The sequence below is a fragment of the Bactrocera tryoni genome, chromosome 2 (assembly GCF_016617805.1).
Source record: "Bactrocera tryoni isolate S06 chromosome 2, CSIRO_BtryS06_freeze2, whole genome shotgun sequence".
Lineage (NCBI taxonomy): Eukaryota > Metazoa > Arthropoda > Insecta > Diptera > Tephritidae > Bactrocera > Bactrocera tryoni.
The window spans coordinates 28407399-28430935 of NC_052500.1; the positions used below are offsets into that span (position 1 = coordinate 28407399).

The 23537-nt window shown below is 41.0% G+C and overlaps 1 protein-coding gene across 1 annotated transcript; it reads left to right on the forward strand.

Moving 5' to 3' along the window:
* The first annotated feature begins 18607 nt into the window (after positions 1 to 18607).
* On the forward strand, positions 18608 to 23178 carry LOC120767767 (microsomal triglyceride transfer protein large subunit). The gene is made up of 7 exons (XM_040094005.1): positions 18608 to 18820; positions 19991 to 20524; positions 20585 to 20877; positions 20949 to 22043; positions 22114 to 22478; positions 22542 to 22709; positions 22779 to 23178. The coding sequence occupies exons 1-7, from the start codon at positions 18757 to 18759 to the stop codon at positions 22921 to 22923; spliced, it is 2664 nt and encodes an 887-aa protein (XP_039949939.1). The 5' UTR covers positions 18608 to 18756; the 3' UTR covers positions 22924 to 23178.
* The last annotated feature ends 359 nt before the right edge of the window (positions 23179 to 23537 follow it).

Sequence of the window (23537 nt, forward strand, 5' to 3'; positions counted from 1 at the left end):
AGTTACTCTTGACATTTCCTGCAGTCAAGAGAATTTCAATCAGGGCTGATACATTGATTATAGCGACCCTCCAACTTTTCGATACCATTTTTGTAGTATTTCGCCTTTGCTTCAATATATGCTTCTTTATTCGACGAAAATTTATCTCAGCAAGCATTCTTTTGAGATCTGAGCACAGGTCAACGGGGGCCAGATCTGGAGAATACGTTGAATGCGGTAACAATTTTCAAACTTCGAACGGTTCAATTACGCTATGTAATAGTCACTGGCTCTTCGTTTTTCAACGTAGTCAATAAAAGTTATTCCATGCGCATCCCAAAATACAGGCGCCATAACCTTGTCAGCCGAATGTTGCGTATTTCCACGCTTTGGTGCGGGTTCATCGTGTGTAGTCCACTGGGATGACTGTCGATTGGACTTCGGAGTGAAACTTGGGTTTGTTACGGTTGGACATCTCCAGTCAGTGCTTCGAATCATCAACCGTAACGTTGTTTTTGGTCAAAAGTGAGCTCGTACTTACACAGAACTTGGTCATAGCCAAATATTCGTGAATGGTATGATGTCATCCAAAATTATTTTGTGGACTTTTTTCATGTTTTCGTCGGTAACTACTCCTTTTGGGCGTCCACTCGTTCATGGGCTTCGGTGCTCATTTCACCACGTCTAAGCTAGCATAATTTATGGTTAATTTTTTGGGGCATTGTTTGGAAGCTCATCATCAAGTCATGTTTTTGCTTCAACTGTATTTTTTCCTTTAAAAAAGCTATACGCGAAATTCCTTTTCACTTCACTCAAATTCCTATGATTCACAATCTAAATCTCATATTTAAATTGCATTTTTCGGTAGAATTTTGAACTGACTTGAACAAAGAAATTGACTCATGGCTAATCAAATATTTTAGAGGCAATTGAAATTTAATGCAAACAACGTTATAAGCAAAGCAATCAATTAAAAGGCTTTCAAACAACACATTAAGTATTAATTGACATATGTAAATACATGAATGCATATGTACTTTTGTTTACATATGTATGTGCATATATGTACATATACTTATTTACACCAACATTCGACATTTAATTGAAATTTAATGTCTCGCTCGGTGGACGCCCACACAAATATTTGCGCTTCGGCTCATGCCTTTAAGTGATCGTGTAAACAAGTGTTGCGACTTAAGCTAAATTTGCTGCTTGATTTTTGACTCGGATTATGTCCGCTTCTATGTGGGATTGTAAATACATAATGGCTTTTTGTTTATATTTAACAAATTGGTTGGAGCATGACACTATCCATTTGATTTATTTTACTTTTAATAGATTTTAGTGATAATATTGAACTTCGTTGGTGCCGCCTCAAGTGTATCTGTTTGACAATTGCGCTTAATTGTAACGGAAACTCACGACTCTTCTTAATTGTACAGTAACTCTGAATCTGTACACTGAACTCTTTGACTGCCATTGAGGAACAATTTTGCCCTGCAAAGTGGTTTTTAGGCGATCATCACACCCCTAGTTCGACAGGCGATTTACATCTCTGTGTAACGTGGACGTCCGCGGCTATTCGAATTCGATAGTCCGCGTCAACCAGGTCATCTGTTTAGGCGCTAATGGCCGCCAAACTTTTAATGGGAGCATAACTGAACTTATTTGCCAAAGCAAATGTCTGACGGAAAGCAAAGCAAAGCTACATATGTATGTGAATCAGCCATAATACTTTAATGACTAATAAACATGTTGAAAGTCAAAGGCTCTTTGTATGCAAAAATATTTTTTCCTGCATTCGCTTTGACTTACACACCTATGTACATACGCAGAGTTGCACACGAATAACTGTCATGAAATGCAATAATTGTCACAATTCATCGGTGTTTGTCAACAATGACAAATACTTCCCCTTCGCCAAAGCCAGTGGATCTCGGCAATGACCGGCGTGTTGATATAAACCGCCGGACACAGCTGCCGATGGCTGACATGTGTCAAATAAGCATAACAACGTACTTAAAATGTAAAATAAATACAAAACCAAGCAACAAGCAGAAAAAAACCAAAGCATCAATAACAGCTACACACAGCTACAATAATAGCAACAATAACAAAAATAACAACAAAATCGCATGTTTCTATCCACTGTATCAACAAAGGATTTATGCAAGCAGCTGTCAATCAATGCACTTCCAAACAGGATGACCACCGAGGGCTATATACTACATTGAACGAAGTGCAAAAACAGAGGGAAGGAGGTATAATAGCTTAACTTTTATGATATGTACATATAAGTGGTATATGCAAAGGGGTGTGGAAGTTAATAGGCGTGGGGTGCGGTACTTGTAGATTGCACAAAATGAAGCCAAAGTGGAAATCATTGAAAATCCAATAAAAAACTGTTTATTTAATATTAAAGTCTCTTAATTTTAGAGCAAGAAAATACGAACTCGATATCTCCAAAACTGAGGGACTAGTTAGCGTATATACAGGTAGACGGATACGGCTAGATCAACTCAGCCCACCATGCTAATCGTTTACGTATATCATACACCATACGACAATTTTTCTAGAAACCCTCGTTCTCATTCGCGAGAAAATTGCGACAGTAGATTTTCAGAAACTTGAGGCATGCTTTTTCATCAGCAACATTATTTGCCTGAGCGAATGCCTACTTTAAACGTTCTAATTGTGGACAGTACAAACCCAAATTAAGAGTTTGGTCTCTAGCTCGTAGTTGATTCCAAGCCAAACCCACCAAACACATAGAACTGTACACCTTATCTTTAATATTAACTTGATCACCGTTCTCTACGTCTCATCGTGATTCAACTACGATCGTTTTGTTGTGACGTTGTCGTAAGTGGCCCACTTTTTTCATCGGAAGTAACCGGCCGCTTCAGAAATGGATAGATTGTGCTCGCGATTGAAAATCGTTCCATGAATTGTTTTGCTTGTATGGCACTTACCCATCGAGCCTCTTTTCAAATTCAGTCTTATTGAAATGGTATGACATGGAATCACCTGCCTGTTCCCAAACCGCGTGTTTTGAGACTGAAGTACCTGCCCTAGCAAGCATTACGAAAGTATCGAAAAACATGATATTTAACCGAATAACGGACTCAACCTTAGCTACGTAGAACAGTGCATGAAATACGAAAGCCACTAAAAGGATATACATACATACAATGAAATTTCCAAAAGGGCTGACAGACGGATCAGGATGAGATGGATTTCGTGAAGGACATGCAGGATCGCCAAGATCATCTGCAAGAGCACCGAAGAAGAAAAATGGACTATAAGACGGTCGTTGGCCTATTAACGGTTCGCAACTTAATGGCAACTTCTTAAATATCTAAGAGCTTTGCACATCAAGGGAGTAGATCAATTATCGAAATTAGATATGAAGTGGCTCTTAAAGTTCGCAAGAAGCGTTGACGTCATATATGATGAAAAAGTAAACTCAAATATATCATGGAAACCAAACATAAGCACTGGGGTAAAGAAAGCAGTTATATATAACACGTCATACCTTTAAAAGGAAGCTTGGAGACAAATGGGGACTAACGATTAAGACATTCGCTATATTGGTCTGGTGACCAAATGGAAAAAAAATACGTGGTAAGGCTAATGGAAAGCAGTGCTCTGTGGAGCTCTTAGAATAACGCCAAATCAGGCACAAAACGTTATTTTGTATTTACTGCCCACAAACTTGTTCTGTAGCAAAGTACAAGGTCTGTCGCAAAGGACTATTAAAAAAAAACAAAAAAACAATATTTTTCAAAAGTTATATTTTTTTATTCAAAGTAGTTTCCTTGTGCTTCGATACAGCGTTTAGCCCGGTCAATTAGCATTTCAAACGAGTGTTTAAGGTAATTTTTCGGAATGCTCTTGAGAATATTGGTCTTCGCCTTTTGGATAGCTGAAATGTCCTGAAACCAGTGTCCTTTCGGGGGCAAATGAAGTTCTCCAAATAGGTAAAAATCACTGGGTGCCAGATCAGGTGAGTAGGGTGAGTGATTAATGGTTAATTTGGAGTTTTTTGTCAAAAAATCAGTGACAAGCGTCGACCGATGTCACGGCGCATTATCGTGCAACAGGTATTGCGGTCGAGCACGTCGAATGCGTGACAAAAAACGCTTCATAACACCAAGGTAAAACACAGCATTAATCGTTTGGCCGGGTGGGACGAACTCTCGATGAACAATACCCTCGGAATCGTAAAAACAAATCAGCATTGTCTTTATTTTTAACTTCTGAAGACGACCGACTTCTGATCGTCACAGAGGTCCTCACGACCTTCTTGGAATCGCTTAAACCACTCATGCACATTACTACGGGATAGGCACTGATCACCATAAACCTTTTTCATCTTTTGAAATGTTTCAGTAAACGTTTTCCCAAGTTTAAAACAAAATATTTAATATTTGCTCTTTATTCGAAATGCCTTTTAGGACTGATGTCCAAAAGCTGATGTCACTTTTTGATCGATAACATCGATTGTAGTTATCCAATTGTCTTAAAATTTTTAAGAAATGTCAACAAGAGATCAAACTTTTTATTTCATATACCCACCAATAGGTGGCGCCAACAGAAACAGTTATATTTAAAAAGTTCTCTTTCTTTTGCGACAGACCTTGTACATATGTTCTTATACTGAGGGTCATTTGTAAAAAAAGTGTATTCTAGTAAGTTTAGTAGTTATTTTCATTTCTACTCAATACCACTGACTTCATAATTCTTAAGGAACTTTCGTGTAAATTCAGTTCCTTCCCGGGAAGAGTTGGATAGAGGTGAGGGGATCAAAGACACAGGGATAAGTATCTATACGGACAGGTCCGAATTGGATAACTGAGTAAGAGAGTCTTTTCAGCAAAATTATATAGCAAAATCGCCTTCCGATTACCATACCACTGCAGAGTTCTCCAAGTGGAGATCACAGCATTTAAAAACAGTCTTCTTCTGACAAAGAGGTTACTTACTGCATGAAATATGTTTACAAGTACGTATACAGATAGCCGAGCGATCTTCGGGTTCCAGAAAAGATGCGAAAGAATGGCAAGAAGTCTTAGTGAATATAAATTCTATTTCACAATGGGTTCTATGACACAGCGACATTGGCTATAAATCAGATGTACTAACCAGAGCAGATATCTCCGTGCAATTAGACTCCGATTATAAGGGAATACAAATGCATCTGGGTATTTGAAGATATTTAATCGACAAGCATAGTTCTGAGTCTCATTGGTGATAATCGCTGACTTACTGAACAAGCAAACAAACGTGACATGATTGGAATATGGACCGCACATGCCGACTATTATAACACAAAAAGAATGTCATATGAACTCTGGAGATCTATCGGATCACTCTTCTTATTGAGATCCATGAGATCATACAACGATTATTTTCGAATCTGTTAAAAGGTGGAAGGATGAGAGACTAGAGGACATCTACCATACGAATGCTAGGCTTTGCGTAGGGAAGGAAACGCAACTAGCAGTCAAGGGTTTCTTGACGACGAGTCAGAAGTTGCACATTTTCAGTTGATGAACTTCATCAGAGTGGACACAAGGGGGGATTTTAGTCACGGTGGTTTCACAATGGGTCTCCTAAAGGCCTAACTACGTCGTCAGATATTCATCGTACCTATCTAACTACGTTCAAGAAGAGTTGTTGTTATAGAAAATAACACCTTGAAATATGTGTCTGCAGTGAAAGGTTGTCTTAAAATCAATATACACAAAGGTAAGATCCTGTTGGAGAGTGTCTGTAGAACAGAATCAACACACATTTTATTCTACTCAACGTAAACGCTTAAAGCCAATTAAGAAGAGGAAGCGGTAGCTTAAACAGAAAAACGAAATCCTTAACGCATATAAAAAATGTAATTCCAAATTCGAAAGCGACTCCGCAGCCATCATCCACCTTCATTTTGACATTTTAACGTATTACTTTAAACTCTGCGATACAAATTGCATAAAATGAAAGAGAATTGTAAATATATACTTACATATGTATGTAGTATATGACCGTGTCCTACCTACCCACAAGCATTGTAAGAGACTAGATGAAATGTGCGCTTACGTAAAGCACCGAGTCAGTCTTAACGAGTCAGTATATCTTGGCGGAGCACTCAAATTACCGCAAAACTAAATAAATCAAAATCCGAAAATCAGTCGAGCAAAAGTGCAAAAGCGTTAAAGCACAAAAGTGCGTACGCCAGCAGCACAGCGCGAAGAAAGGCGTGCAGATGGAGGGCGACCGAAAGTGCTGAAGCGCAAATGATACCGATAGCGCAGCGGCGACGGCAGCAAGAAGTGCTTGCTGCAATATTTCGGGATTAAGAAGATGAAAATGAGACAAAAAAGAAAACGAAAAAAGGCAAGAGAAAGAAAAAATAAGGAAAAATGTAGTAAAGTGAAATGAAGCTGCCAGAAGCGGCGAAATTTGCGCCAAGCAAGCGTAGCCAAGTGAGTGTAGGTCGAAAATTAAGCAGAAAATTTGAAGTGGTACGCCGTGGTTGTTGTTGCTGCTGCCTCTGATGCAATAGTGCCAGTTTTGCTAGTGCATATTTGAGTTGCGCACCACTTCCAACCCCCTTACGCCGTGCATGGCACTATCATTATGCGCTCACTCAGCCATATGCTTGGCGCATTCAGTCCGTCAGTCAGTCAGTCAGTCAGTCACTCCTTCGTTCATTCATTCCTTCATCTTCGCAAACAATGCAATGAAAGAAATTGGGTCAAAGATCAAGAGAGCAGCAGCAAAATCCAATGAGTGCACATGAATGGCAGACCAGCATGCGGCGGCCGGGCGGTGCGTTGAAGTGCCGTGCAGCAGCTGTGGCGCAGGCATGCCGCTGCCGCTGCCGCAAAGAAGGAAGCCAGCTGCCGCCAACTGGCTGGCACGCTGCGGATTTGATTCGCGATGCAACAACCAAGTCAACAAGTCCGTTGCAGCAAATCACACACACACTTGCAGTCACCGTATGTCGTTGCAAATGTATTTGCAAACCAACTTGTTGGATTGCATTAAAGCTCACTTACGTTTGCACATGGACGGACAGATGCACATGCAGATACCAGCCGGTACACACGCTTGCACGCACATGCTTCAACGACAAACATTGGAATTTGCTTCAATGAAATCCCCCGATCATGGGACGTGGCCGCATAACTGTATACAAAGCGGAAATCGGCGCATTTTTAATTGCAAACCGTCAATGGCGAAGGTGTGTAGGCATTAGTGTTGGCAACAAAGTTATTAATCTGCAAATTGTTGTTGTGACGCTGTGGAATGTATTGAGACCGAATGAATTCCTGTGAGAGTGAGAAGATATCTAAAAAAAAAGGTAAAAAACCAAGAATAGCCAGAAGTCTCACGGAGCTATGTAAATCAGGCGAATACAGTTATTGCGCCGCGATATTGGTTGAAAATTTGACGAAAAACTCACGAAGGATCAATGCAGCATGTGACGGTACACTGTTAAATAGCACAACCCGAGAGTTGTCGGTCCATAATTCCGACCTCTTTTTACGAATAGCTTCATGAAGACGATGTATGTATAATACTGAAAAGTATTCCAGTTTGGCCGATGGGAAGAAATTCTGAGTGCACCACATCTCGATATTCGAAGAAAACTGTCAACATAACCTTGATTTTTGACCTGCTTTGTCATGGTTTTGGCTTCGGCTCACCTTTGCCACAATATTCGGCTGATTGATCGTCTGTTTCCAGGTCTTAACCATAGATCCACGACTCATTAATATTACGTTTCAAAACATACTGGTAGTCGGGAAGCATTGTTTCGCAGACTTTAACTTTTTCTTTACTGGTGCAATTATAGCCAAGTTAATAACAGCGCGCTAGTCGTTTCTTCTTTTCGCTGTTTGGCGCCAATTGGAGACTCCAAGCGAAGCCAGGTCTTTCTCCACCTGGTCTTTCCAACGGAAAGGAGGTCTTCCTCCTCCTCTGCTTACCCCGGCGGGTACTGCGTCGAATATTTTCAGAGCTGGATTGTTTTCGTCCATTTGGATAACATGACCTAGCCAGCGTAGCCGCTGTCTTTTAGTTCGCTGAACTATGTCAATGTCGTCATATCTATCATACAGCTTATCGCTCCATCGAATGCGATATTCGACGTGGCCAACGCGCAAAAGACCATAAATCTTTGCCGAACTTTTCGTAACGTCGCCACTTCAAATGCTGTCATCGTCCATGCCTCTGCACCTATAGCAGGACGGGAACAATGAGTGACTTATAGAGTTTAGTTTTTGTTCATCGAGAGATTACTTTACTTCTCATTTGTCTACTCAGTTCGAAGTAGCACCTGTTGGCAAGAGTTATTCCGCGTTGGATTTCCAGGCTGGCATTCTTGGTGGTGTTGTTACTGGTACCAAGATAGACGAAATTATCTACGACTGCAAAGTTATGACTGTCAACAGTGACGTTCCCCCTGCGGGTACGGGGGGACCCCTCCGGGTTCGAGGGGAAACCGAATATACCCGCGGTAAGGCATGCCTGTCGTAAGAGGCGACTAAGATCCTGGCCACCAGTCCAGGGCTGTATGGAGGCTCAACTGGTCGTAGTTTCGGCTACAAGGTCAATACCAAAGACTTTAACCTGGTACCACGGGGAGCAGTAGCCCCTGGAGTTCGCTCCAGTCTGCTCATTGGGTTTGGCCCTTTGTGGAGATTTGTGGTGGCTGTGGTTAAAACCCAAATCGCGGGAAGAACTGACTTTGTCAGTCGAATGTGGAGTTGCATTGCAACCGGGTGCCGGACCCAAAGTACGGAAGAGGTTTTAGATGGGCCTCGAGCCAAGGTGGTTAGTGTGTCCTTACCGCACTGCCGATTGGTACTGAAAATCCTTACCCAATTTTCAGGGCGCTGATCGACGCATTGTATTGATCCGTTGTGCTTTTGAGCACCGTGGAGTTAAGCTTTCGTAAGCAGGATCCCACGTAAAACACATTGACAGTTGTCAACAGCGACGTAAGAGCCAAGTCGCGAGTGCGACGACTGTTTGTTTGATGACAGGAGATATTTCGTCCAATCAAAATCACTTTTTGTCTCTCTTATGTATACCTCCATGTACTTTCTGCATGTACTGTTGTTATTAATGGCCATCCGGCTCGCATATGAGGCCACATGAGGCTTCAGTCCTTTCAAGAACCTGTGAGTGAAAAGCATTCTTGGTTTTCTTCGGTGCTCATGAACATGATTTTGGCATTCCTACGTGTCTCTAAGGCATTTCATCTCACCCTGATCCGTCTGTCAACGCTTTCGGAAATTTCATTGTGTGTCGTTTTTAGTGACTTGCGTATTTACTGTACTGATTCGGTAGCCAGACGAATGGCACTCTTGGCAATCTCATCAGCTATTTCGTTTGTCCTCCCTTTCAACTTCTTATTGATTTTCCTGTTAGCTATCTCAGCCACTTCATGAGTTTCTGCTTAGTAGATACTGCAGTATTCCAAAAACTTAAAACGTGACCTAAGATCTAGATCCAAGGGATAGATGCCAGCTCCCACTTCAATAGCAATTTTTGAACTAACTGTATAAATGTGCTAAGCTCCGCTTGCGAGTTATTTGCGTTATTTTTCCAAACATTTTCTACAAATGTCAGATAGTGGTCTGCAAATAGCTGCAAAAGAATACTGAGCAGGAACTGGGGCCATAAACCAAATATAAATAGTCCTGTGGATTCTCACATATGCAGCCAGGGGTTTAGTGTCTAGAATTAAAGATATAGATAAAAGAGATATATAATATCAGGAACTTGAATGCAATACAGAGACCAGTCTGGTTACCGGTGCTATTAAGTCAGACCAAAGCTCCTGCATCAACTGCTCATAGACATCTTAACTCGCAAAGTGGCAGCAAGGTTTGCTTTAAGAATAAAGGTATTAGAAGGTTGGAACAGGGAGGATTATGAACTTAACGCAACCCTGAACCAGGTAAACTTAACTAAATTAAAATAAACGCTTCCAAGGTTAGATTTAAATAGGCACTTTCGCGTGAAGTAGAGGGTGGCCGTGAATAGAAAAGAGGTTTTGTAGCAGAGAATGATAACTTGCGCCGGTTGTATACCAAATATGTCGAGAAGACCTATGTCGTAATATTGAATAACTAAAGAAGGATCACAGAAAGCAATCGTATACATAAATAGTCAGGCCTCATAGATGGCCTTATCCACGGCACAGATTAAATCCAGCGTCGTCAATAATTGCAAGGAAGCTTTTAGCTCACTGACAGGTGAACTTCATATATCCCTTGCCAAGGAAAAGGTAGACGAGTTTGCCAAGCGAGTAGCCGGCGGAACCATGAAACGAGGAAGATTATAAAGGTACTATGAAAGTACATCAATATGGCAATATTCAACGTAAATTTAGCCCAGTGTGGCTGCACTCCTACCTTCCTACCTACAGTGGCCAGTCAAAGCTAGAAAGGTGAACTTTGCTGGGGACGAAAAGCTCTAAGAAACTCTTACGATTTACCAAGTGAGGAAAGTTCTCTGATCGCCATTCACTTGGGACTGGCCAGAAACGATTCTTTTACATATGACTCAAGCAGCTCACTACTTCCGGTCTTTGACCAAGTATCCTCTGGGTAGCCTAAGAACATCCGTTTGAAGGCGAGCTAAAGTGAGAAGACGAAATATCCCCTACATAGGGTTGTGCGCTGGGTTTGGGACCCGCCACGTAAAAAAAACACCCCCAATGAATAGTAACAACCAGCCTCGGATGAGAGACCCCCCTATTGATGTTGTTAACTCGGCTATAATCGCGTAAGCGGTGTCTGCGCCAATTAAGAAGAAGTAAGAAGGACGTTATGAACGCTTAACTAGGTCCAAACAGCCAGTAGTGTACCGGAAGAAGACAGCGGTACTCCTACTCCTTCCTTCTACAGTCAGTTAGAATAACTAAGACCTTGCAAACTCATCAGTGTTGCAATTTAAAGCGATTTCGTTGTGTCCAGCTATAAAAAAGCTAGTCAATCCCGTATATAGTAAGTCACGAGTGCAAGGTTAGCGAGCTCAAGGCTAGCAGCTCTTTTTCGGACATCCGCAATTTTCTTTTAATTTAGTGACTATAATTAATTTTACTTTAGCTCGCGATTGGTTTCGAACACAATCGGATGGTATAGTCTACACAATATTGGTTGAAGCCCACATGCTCTGCCAACAATATGAGTTGGGTCGCAGGTTTCTATACACATGTATGTATGTTTCTCCTCATGCATTTCAGGAGCTTTTATGTACATATATATGTATAATGAGTGGTACTACAACAACAAGTCCTCAGCCATTTTTGCAGCTTCCATTGTTGAGTACAAAACCACAAATGCGTACGCAGCATCTCGATTTCCTCATTAGCTCCTTGTGACCGATGTTATGCCGCTTCGTGGTCACATTTGTAATTAAATTTTGAGTAATTGCGCTGCCGAATTCAACAGCTGCGAGAGGAGATTTGCGATTCGAACCGGCGAATATGTGATGGTTAAATGAGCTATATCCATACATACATACAAATGAATATACGGATGGTGTACACGGAAGCATACATACATACACTCAAATGCATTACTCATGTTCATTTCGTATGCAAACAGACACACACACACACACGCAGGCGACAAGGGCCGTCTCTATCAGCGTTGCTCCGAAATCCATTTGATGCGATGTAATTTGTAGTCGCTTAGTAATTAAGTGATAACGACAATGCCTGAGCCACAGCCGAAGCCACAGCCACAGCTACAGCCAGTCAGACGGTGCCGGCCACAATGTCAACAAAAACAAAAGCAAAAAGTGTTAAGTTTCACATTTCCATGTATAAATGATGAAAAAATTCTAAAAACGAAAGCCGAAACGAAACGGACAAACACCGAAACGGGCGGCAGCAGCGAAAGAGCGACGAAATGAGGCATACGAAAATGCAATTGAAATGTTTCTGATTTATTTAGAGTTAATTGCGCGCTGCCTGGCACTGGCGAATGCAGCGCAGCGCAACCGCAACAACTCAACTCGACGCAACCAATCTAAAGCGGTGCACCGAAATGCATTTGCAGCGAGCCACCAGCGCGCAAACCAACACCGGATCGCTCGATTCCAAGTCTGCCACGGCCACAGAACTTAGCCTCAAGCACTTAGCTGCCGTAACGCGCCGCTTACGTTGCTTTCATTGCCGGCAAATGCCTCTATATTTGACTGCCGACTGCGCGCTGCCACTGGTCGATCCGGTTTTCAATGGCTCGCCATTCCCCTCCGTCCGTCCAGTCGAACGAACGTCTGTGTTGTAGTTGATAGCGGTTTTGTTGGCCGTTGTTGCTATTGCTATAACTGTTGTCATTGTTGTTGTTGTCGCTGCTTGGCTGCTTATCAGTGATAAGCGTCGTCAATTTGTTGCAATCGAGCGAGAGTGCATTTGTGGTTTCCATTGTTCGCCTCCTTCTAAGTGACTGACTGTTGGTATGTGCGTGTTCGTGTGTGTGTATGTGTGTGTGTGTGTGTATGGGTACCGGTCACCATTTACCATTCACCGGCGACAATGACGACCACGACGAAGACGTCAATAACGAAAAGGCGACTGCATTTTGCTGATAATGTGAAATGCGTTTTTGAGGAGGCGTTCGAGCGTTCGAAGCCCAAACGAATGGAAACATATGTGTGTGTATGTGTGTGCGCATACTTACTGCATTTGGCGTCCGTCTGCCCGCATTGTTGACGCCTCGAATTTACATTTTTGTTGCATTGTAATATTCTTTTGTTTCCCTGGAAATCCAATGACTCCAACACAAATCTGTCGTGTGTCGCTGAAACTTTGATTCCCCCGTTGATTAAATGACATTCTTTTGGATTTGTTCAACAAAAATGTGTGTTAATGCTGTACACATCCATGTATTATATATTTAATTATTTTTGTATGCAATTTATTGGCGTAATGGTTGTTTTCGCCAGCACAAAATAATCTACTTAGGTACCATAAGCAAGTTCGTTCTGCTTTCTCCAGGTTGACAACGTCTGATAGTGTTTAACGTGGTATCCTTCCGGCGACAGCTTAACTCCACGGTGCTCAAAAGCACAACGGATCAATACAATGCGTCGATCAGCGCCCTGAAAACTGGGTAACGATTTTCAGTACCAATCGGCAGTGTGGCATGGACACACTAACCACCTTGGTAGGGCTCGAGGCCCATCTAAAACCTTTGCCGTACTTTGGGTCCGGCACCCGGTTGCAATGCAACTCAACATTCGACTGACAAAGTCAGTTCTTCCCGCGATTTGGGTTTTAACCATAGCCACCACGAATCTCCACAAAGGGCCAAACCCAATGAGCAGACTGGAGCGAACTCCAGGGGCTACTGCTCCCCGTGGTACCAGGTTAAAGTCTTTGGTATTGACCTTGTAGCCGAAGCTACGACCAGTTGAGCTTCCATACAGCCCTGGACTGGTGACCAGGATCTTAGTCGCCTTTTACGACAGGCATGCCTTCTTCTTCTTCTTAATTGGCGTAGTCACCGCTTACGCGATTATAGCCGAACATGCCTTACCGCGGGTATATTCGGTTTCCCCTCGAACCCGGAGGGGTTCCCCCGCACCCGCAGGTTGACAGTCATAGCTTTGCAATCGTAGATAATTTCGTCTATCTTGGTACCAGTATCAACACCACCAAGAATGTCAGCCTGGAAATCCAACGCGGAATAACTCTTGCCAACAGGTGCTACTTCGGACGGAGTAGGCAAATAAGAAGTAAAGTCCGATGAACAAAGACCAAATTCTACAAGTAACTCTGCTCTGAGAGTATTCGACGCAGTACCCGCCGAAGGAAGCAGAGGAAGACGGTTTCTTCAGAGATTATATCGTTGCTTTGGATAATAATTTATACGAATTATGTATAGGCCGATTTTTCGTGTGACCATGAATAATCCCACTTGGACAGCTCGAGTTGGTTGCCCATTGTGGTCCTTAAAACTATTAAGTATGGATCAAAAACACCGTCGCATGCACCTAGAGTCTATCACAAATTTATTCAGGCAGCTAATATCAAATCCAGCCAATTTGCCGGGTTCGTAGAAAGTATGGTAACCGACAAGCTTCAAACATAGTCTAACGAAAGCTGGGCACTGGAGAAGGAAGTATCTAGATGTTGCCACCTCATCTTTTTCACTACAATTTTGACAAGTTGCGTCTTATGAAATCTTTAGCTCCACCGCGCGAATGCAAATAGGACAGTGTCCAGTTGGTACACCTATCATTACGGCGATGTGAACCTTACTAAGAGCTAGTAGTTCCATGGACCCCTTACGTTTTACTCTGAACCAGAACGCCCGAATGCACGAACATAGGAAACACCTGCTTAAGAGTTTAATGCTAGAGGTCATGCATTATTTGACTAGTTTTGAGCTTACTGTCAGCGAGCTTAAGACATGTTTAGCAACGCTGTGTGTGTGTACATCCGTAAAGAAGTCACACTTTAGAGAAATATATCTGATACTGCCTTGATGGCTGCCACTTCTACTTGAAAAACACAACAATGGTCTGACAGTGTGAAACAGTGACTCTTATTTGGGGTATAATCTTAATTCATTCAATCTGCGTCTGGCTAACGCTTATGTTTGAAGCATTGTCAAGGGCGCCCTTGTTTTTCAGACAAGCACTTCTTCGCTTTCTCTCAAAGACATCCTAGACTTTGGTGCAGCAGGCTTGCTAGACACATAGCTTTGGTTAGCTACGTCTAGTAGACTCGTAAGCCCCACATAGGCAAGTTTGGGTCCTTAGTCTTCATTCTCGATGCCAGCGCTTGACGTGAATTTCAATAAGTTTGGCGGTTTCATTATCGACACCTCTACTGTGAGGCTATCAATTGTTTGAAGCGTTACCTTTCGAACCAAATTTTGTTCGCGATAAGGCCCATTTATGACTCAATGGGTAAGCGAAATTGTCACTTTTACGACGAAAAGCAGCATGAAGAGATTCAAGAGCTTCCATTTAAACCAGAAAAAAAAACAACGGTCTTGTGTGGTTTGTGGTCGGTCGGTCTATATTTCTGCAAAAAATAATGCCGAAGAGTACGTAACCATTAATGGCGACCGTTAGCGCGACATGATAACCGACTATTTGATGCCTGTAATTGAAGCTCGTGATCTCGGCGACATTTGGTTTCAAACAAGACGGCGCCACTTCCCACACATCGCATCAATCAATGGATTTATTGAGAAAACAATTCGGTGAGCAGATAATTTCGAGCTTTGGAGGGACTATCTAAAACATAGCCGCGACTAAGATTTGAAAGAGATAATATATATAAAAAATAGACGCGAAAGAACTTTCTTTCGAATGATTCTAAACATTCTCAAATAAATTTGAAGTTTCTGTGTGTTTTCTTTAAAAAAGTAATGAACCTCATAATGGATCACCCTTTGTAATAATCTGAAACGGCATACAGGTCAGTGCGACTGGCTTTTTAGATTTAAATAAAATTTTAAAAATATTTTGAATATTTAATTGAGCGTAGTCTCCACCTCCTTGGAGCTCGCAGCAAAAAAAGACAGACACTATACATATTTTTAACTTGAAAAGAAAAAAAGAACAATCGATATCTGTGCTTTCTGTTGAACCAGCCTTACCCAATATTGCATAAGTTTCTTCTAGTGACCGTTGGAAACCAAATATACAGTTAGCATACATGGCATCTAATCTTCGATCCCATTAAAAATTCCGTTCCAATGTTATTGTAACGCTTCCATTTGTACGTGACAGATATTTTATCTAATATTTGTGCATAAATATTTTCGTTAATTTTATTTTATTTTGAATTTTTTTTATAGCTTGTTCGGGCGTGACACTAACTCAAATTAGCGCTCGAGCACTTATCAGTATTTGACTTATACATACTACATACAAGTACAAATGTCTGTAGACAACGGCGGTTACATCCGTAGATTCATTGTCCGTCCATTGACTTGAGGCGCGCTCAAATTCGTTTGTTTTTCGATGATTCAGCTTTGCGGTCTTCGTGTGATTTCGTCATGTTCTCATTTTCCTTTCTTTTATTTAATTTTTCATGGTTTTATAGCTTTGTTGTTTTTTCTCCTCAAGCGATTAAGTGTATATTTTCCAATGAAATTCTGGTTTATGTCACAGACTATTTGGGAATTCGACTATTGTGAGAAATACACGGCGAGTTGATGTTTTTATTTTCTGTGTGTTTTGTTTTTGTTTCTGTTTATTTGACACCAGTTGCAATTGGAAGCATTTCAGTCTAATCACGGCATTTTGTGGTCAATTAACATGGTTATATGAAATCCATTTGTAATGTACGAGTATATGAGTTTATAATTCATAAAATCTTAAATTAAGCTAAACAGCCTCTGAAGTCTCTTTCACAGAGGTGTGAATTCACTCCGGCAGCAGTTCGGCAATAGTAATGTTGAACTCGCGCACTGTGTCCACTATCGATAACATCGCGCTACTTCTTTATAAAATTCGTTTAGGGGTCTGGTCACAGCGAGGTTGCTGCAAAGCCGATGAGTTATCAAGAGAGAATACTCTCGCCTTAATTACGTCGGATTGGGAACGAGATTGGGTGCCCGTGGTGTCTTGCGTTTTAGTGTTGAGTCTATGGACCTCAAGTAAGCTAACAAATAGTTCCTGTGTTAATGAGAGACCCTTCTTGCCTAGAATAGAAAGCAGCAGATCGACTGAGCTACTTGCTCTTAGCAAAGATTCATCTTGCCACAACCGTAGGAGTTCGGATCTTGGCCTTCAATGACCTGAGAAAAAGACTTAAGGACCGTGGGTGCCGCATGATTGCTTAAGCAGACAATGTAGCACTAATATTCAATGGAAAGTTCTTGAGTACCTTGTAAGCAAGGATAAGATAAAATAAATAGACGTGGATTGCAGCGCGAACTTAGGTCTGTTGTAGCCAATCCTAAATCAGAGCCTTGCCCCAGCAAATTGATAAAATCCAATATACTGCTACGTACTTCTGAGGTGATGTGATCTCTCTTTGGAAACATGGATCCCAGGGCCTTTAAACTGCATCCGTAGACTGTAGGTGTTCTGGAGTTTCAGGCTTTCAGACAATTTGCACAAGAAGCTAGGCCCATATTATATAAGTGCTTCTTCAGCTTGCAGTGGCCAGTGTAGCATGCGAAAAGTAACCTGATTTGGCACTATGGAGGTTGAGCTTATAACCCTCCATTCCCATCTTGCAACTACGAAAGCCTACTTCAGCGTCATAACTAATTGGGCGGCTGGAAGTGGCTTGGTCATTAATCAAAATGAAACTGAGATGGTTTTTCTTCACTAAGAGATACAAGATCCCGGTGGCACCATGGCCGTGAATGGGTAGCATTCGCTACAAGCTGCAGATACCGTGATGTATTTGGGGCTCGTTCCAGATAGGAAGCTTCCATGGAAGCCTAACATCGAGGAGAGAGCAGTGAAGCTCGAGAGCGGTCAACAAGTGGCACACAACAGCATGTGCGGTGTACTAGGCTTCACTCCAACCATGCTCATAGAATTTGGGTTTCTAAATGACCATTCGTCTGACATTCGGAAATCCTCGCACGCTTTGACCTCGTACCGGATTTTATGAACTACGGAGTCGCCAAACCAAACTTTGCCGGCTTTTTCTCTACGCACAAACCTGCGAGGGACTTATGAGTGGATACAAACTGCAGAAAGAGAGGGGCAATAAGCTTCTTTATGGATGGATCAAATTCTATTGGACCTGCGATTTCGCAAACTGTTAATGCAGCTTTCGTTTGTGGTTTCGTACCATGGGCGGGTTCCTCCTCATGCGACCTTTTGCGCTCTACCGATTGTTTAGTGTACTAGTCGCGTCCAGTCCGGGCTTACCATTATCGTGCTCTCACTCAGCCTATGCTATTCAGCATGTATGTATGTCACAGTAGCACTCCACGATTTTGGCTGTCAAGTGGCAGTATACCTTCTGTTTCACAGCTGGGCTCTATCCGAAGAACCTCTTTGGATCGAATCACTGTAGCTTACAAATTTTTATTCGACAAATATTTCATCATTTCTTCTTTACCGAAAGATGGAGTCTTGGTTAAGTTAATAAGAGCTTAACTGACATATAACGGTCCTATATGAAAAAGAATTAACTGCATCTCTCATCTGAAAATGGGTCTAGCCCATAATTAGTAGCCATAAGAGAATAACAGCTTGAATTAAAACTAAAATAATTTCACTATAATTATGAATGACGATTATTTTTAAAGTATTTCAGCGCCCTCTGTCAGGAAATAACACTTGAATTGAGAGCGACATCTATGAGCCAATTTTCTCGCTTCAACAGCATATTCTTCCTTAAAGCTGTTTTCAGATAAAAATACCTATAAATATTGCTTGCTACTGCTTATTATTAATAATTAGCGGCCACTATAATAAATTACAAATAAATTGGGGAAAATTAAAGTTAGTTTGTGGGTTGTATATGAGATTTTTCATTGAATTCCATAAGCACATCTGGCAGCATATATTTCTAACACTGTGCTGACTCCGTCAATGCCGACGTCGCTGCAGCTAGAAAAACTGACAGCAGAGAACAACAACAATTGCTATATGTTCTCTGAAATCGTCTTCTATCACCCGCAAAGCTTCAAGAAAGACTTAAGTGAGCGGATGTGCAGTGATTTTTTAGAAATTTTCAGTAATCGAATAGGCCAAGAGCAGATTCCGGTCATTTTGCAGTATATTTTAATAGAAAACTATATAAAATTAATTTAAGATTTTGATATAAATATGTGTAGTAAACAAATGTGGAGCCGGCGAATTCCGGCACTTTTGTTGTTATTCTGCGTACTGGGTGAGTAGTCAAGAGATAACCTGTAGATTGTGGGACAGTGGCAGATGTAAAGGGCAGGTTAATTGCATAAATTAATACAATTTTACTGAGCTTATTAATGATTCTAAACACAACGCAATAATTGTGTTGGTTTTTGACACACTTATATGTAGATATGTATATTTTGTAATAGAAGACATTGACCTATTCAAAAACGGAAATCCAAGCTTAATTGGAAAACAGCTGATGGATTCTAGGATATAAAATTTGTGTTTCCTCCTTCAATATCAAGGCAATCAAAATTTAATTAAATAATGTGCATGCAAACATGTAAGCACATATCACTGTATACACAATGGGCAAATGTATCTTCATTTAACACAACTGATAACCTTTGCCTCAAATCACTACTGTTTTGAAGAAATTATGTACTTGGCTACACAAAAGCATGTATGCGGCACAGATAAGAATATACAAAAGTCGTCGGCAATGCACACTGTCCGCTTGGAATGACGTGTCTTTCAATACAAAAAACATCTTCGATTGCTAAATACCCTTCACAGTGTAATTTTTTATAGTATACTCGTAAAAGGGTATAAAGATCTTTATTCTGATTTTAATAACAGCGTTTGTATGACAGCTATATGATATAGTGCTCCGATCTAGACTTTTTTTGCTGATATTGTAGGGTGTTCTTGACCAATAATCCGTGCCAAATTTTGTAGAGATACCTTGACAAAAGTTTTTCTTATAAGAATTTAATTTTATTCGACCAGTTTGTGTGACAGCTAAGTACAATCGACTATATAATAGTAGTTGTTGTTGTTTTTTTAACGGCAGAAAACATTCCTGAAGTAATTTCGACAAATTGTGCCGAGTTTACAGTCCTTGGCCGGATAATAATCCGGGTCGGGCAACGATTCCGACTAATAATCAGCTTCTTGGGGAGAAAAGGGCGTGTGTAAAATTTCAGAACGATATCTAAAAAATGAGAAACTAATTCGCATTTTTACAGACAAATAAAATGACATGACAAATAAATTGACTGGTTGTTATAAAGGGTATTAATATTGCATATAAATTTTGTTTAACAGTTAATAAATTAACTAAATTTTTCATAAATAATTAAATTTTAATGATACACATTTTCAAATTAAGTATAACGAAATTAAAATTATTTTTTTTTTCCAGTTCCTACGTCGTTTTCAAAAACTGCCTTCCTCATTCCACCGAAAAGCCAACACTTCTTTGAGCTCACCAATGTCGTGTCCATGCACGACTTTAGCCGTTCGAGCGCCGAGGAAGCCAGTTACATACTTCGCGCACAATTAAAAGTTAACTCCGTATGGAACACAGAGCAGGATCAATTGCTAGAAGTTTTTATAACATATTCGAAAGTCAGCGCACCGGCTAAAGCGCGCAAATCCAGTAAAAATGCGGAGATAACAAAAATACCTGATCGACCCTTCTATGTCAGCCTTGTTGCGGGCAAGCCGCATAAGGTCATAGCACATACATCGCGAGATCAATCGCTATTGAATTTAGAGCGTGGATTCGCTTCGTTGCTGCTATTGCAATATCAAAATGGACCCGTCACGGAGGTAGATGTATCAGGAAAATGTAACGCCTTTTATGCAGTCAAATCATCCACAAATATTGAAAAGATCAAAACCGATTGCTCACATTGGGATTTAAAAGTCAATTACAGAGCTGAGAAGGCTTTAGGTAAGAAAATATTTAATACAGTGTTTATTCGTTTTTACTATTATTTTTGTATTATTCCAGGTATAACTCAAGTGTCACAAGAAATTGTTGAATATGAACTGAGTGCTGAAGGTGCACTGATGCAAGCTATATCCTCGGAAAAGCATCGCATTGGCTTGGCTGCAAAACCAGATGTGGGCAGCGAAGTGAGCGCCAAGTTTAGTTTAACACATCTTGTCGAGAGCGCTGACGTAGTAAAGCAACTGGAGTTCGATAAACTTGATGATGCGGTTAAGAGTTTGTTGGAGTGGTATCGTGTTTTCGATATTGAGGCAGACGTAGACGGTGCATTAAGTGAAATTAAGGACACCACTGTTAGTATGCTCATATAAAATTTATTTTTGTTGTAGACCAATAGTCTATTTTATATTTTCCCTTTTTACAGCTTAAAAATGAAATCGAAAACTTTGCTGCTGACTTCACAAGCGAAAATGTGGGCAAGCAGTCACTAGCACGTGCCATTGCAGAATTACTGCCAGTGGCGCGTATCACTAAGCAACCCGAATTCGTTGAGATCCTAAAATCCCACAAGGAATCTGCCCACCCAACTATCGATCTGCTAGCTGCCGTACAAACCATTGACGCACACAATGCCATTACGGAAATATTCAATTTTAATGGCGATGATGACGTTGAGTTCTTGGAGCAATATCTGCAATCTTTAGCGGTTGGCACACATCCGGAACGCGCCATTATCGAAGATCTCTTCCAGCGCTTGCAAACTACCAATGAAAATGAAAAAATTACGAATGAAAAACTACAAGACACTGTAATTCAAACGGTCGCCGCGCTTACCCGTCAATCCGGTTTTGACCCTAACGATCCGCTGCTGCAACAAATCCGTCATTATCTACTGGATAACCTTAGTGAAAAATGTACAGAAATCGAGTGCAAAATCATATACATACGTGCGCTGCAGAACTTGCAAGATGTGAGCACAATACAAACGCTTTTCGACAGCGCTTTCAATGGTGCGGCTGCAGAATCAGTTGTTGCATTACAAGCACTGAAAAGTTTCTCGATTGTCAACTTTAACGAAATGCAACGCCGCAGTCTGGCGGACATTTTTTACCAAAGCAAACGTAAATTCGATTCGTCAGCACGTGTCATCGCTCTAGACATACTGCTGGCGCTTAAGCCCACCAAGGAGCAGTTGAGTGAGCTACTGCGTTACTTGAATTCGAACGATCAACATTTTGAGGTTAAAACATTCGTCATACAAAAACTGCGTATGGTAGCGGAGAAGTGTCCACGCTTTAGGGCGCTTTTAAAATCCTGCTTGGCGGAGCTGCCGGAAGTGAATAATTATCACGTAATCGGCCAGAAAGGCCTTACAACTGTGTTGAGTCGTGAACTTTCTCAAACGCCAGCGTTTAATGAATCGCTGTTGAGTACACAGGAAATTTATCAGGGTGTATTAAAGCGTGGCACTGTTGAGCTGCTGCTGGGTGCAGACAATGACGAATTTAGCAGTTTTAAGGCAAGTCATTTAACGTCATATACCTTGACTGTACAAAAAACATACAATAACATAATTCATTTCCCTGCAGATCGGTATCTACACAAGTGGTCTTTCATCCTTCGTTGGTGATGCGGAAGACGTACCCGAAGATGAGGCTGACGACAGTCCCGCAACCGCTGGTATGGAATTAACAGTGCAGGGCATACTTCTGCGGCCGCTCGTATTTTTCTCCGGTCAAGGTGAATTGATGGGTCACGTGTGGAGTGGTACGGCCTCGGAACCCACACCAGCTTACCAAGCAACCATTTTAGCGGAGGATCACGAGCATTACGTTATACTTGCATCGGGCGCGACGGTTTACATGCGTGTGGTGGGCACACGTTCGATCGATCTAAATGGCAAGGTCGAGTTCAGTTTGTGGAATCGCAATGCCAACACGGAAATCAAACAGAAGTAAGTTTAGTGCTTCAATTCAATCGTAAATTGATTTCTAAAAATACAATTTGTTTGTTACAGCACGGGAGCAGCTGTTGTCGGCAGCATGGTAGCGGGCTTTACTTATGCCAAAGTGGAAAACAAGTTTACATTGACTAGTGAACCGCAGATCAGTCTGCAGGCTGATATTGATTTCTATTCGGGCGTTAAGTTGTGCATGAAATTAGAACGACCGGACTTGATAATGAAGTGAGTACCAAATCTGGAAAATAATATAAAGCTAGATTTTTAAACACATCCTTTCAATTTTACTTTTAGTTTGTCGAATACAAAGTCTGTCTATTTGACACCGAGCTCATACTACAAACATATACGCACGAAATCCACGCATAAACTGGCCGGTCGCACTTTGGCTTTAAATCAAAAGAATAATGAGATGTGCAATTTGATATTCAGTGATTAAATTATTAATATCGATTGTGAGGTTAAACATATCAGTATATTCAATACTCAAAGCTCTCTTCCTTAACGTAATAATAATGTGAATCTCGCGTAATACTATAAATGTAAATCATTAATTGCCTTAATTCAACTAACAAAAGTGATAAAAAATTTTTTATATGAAAAGTAAGAACTTCTTTTTGCAAGTGATTATATTTGTGCAGCATTTATAAAGACAATAAATAAAGTGTTCAGTCCATATTTTTTACAAGCAAAATACTTCGTTTTTTCAGTCGAATCAAGTTTTGGACTTCTTACTTGCATAAGAATTCATGCGGTACGATCGCCTGTTCTGACAGACACTTTGAAAACAAATTTGCTTTTGTTGCAGGAGCAGACGTAGACCCTACTCGTCGTCGGAGCAGTAGAGAAAGGCTTTGTAGCAGCCGCGGTAGAAATTGGACAATAGGCTTGACACCGCCCACTTTCAGATGAAATCTTATGTTTCAGGATGTACAGAACCATAAATTTAAATAATAAAATTCAGTTGTTGATGTTGTTACAACGGTGAAATTCGGTGCAAAACCCTACCGTAATATATGCCACATTCCATATAAGATCATTTTAAATTTCATC

Excerpts from the sequence above, each read along its gene's own strand:
- LOC120767767 (XM_040094005.1), top strand. The coding sequence starts at position 18,757 with ATGTGTAGTAAACAAATGTGGAGCCGGCGAATTCCGGCACTTTTGTTG. Across the intron at positions 20,525-20,584 it reads CAGAGCTGAGAAGGCTTTAG|GTATAACTCAAGTGTCACAA; the intron begins GTAAGAAAATAT and ends GTATTATTCCAG. Across the intron at positions 22,710-22,778 it reads CGACCGGACTTGATAATGAA|TTTGTCGAATACAAAGTCTG; the intron begins GTGAGTACCAAA and ends TTTTACTTTTAG.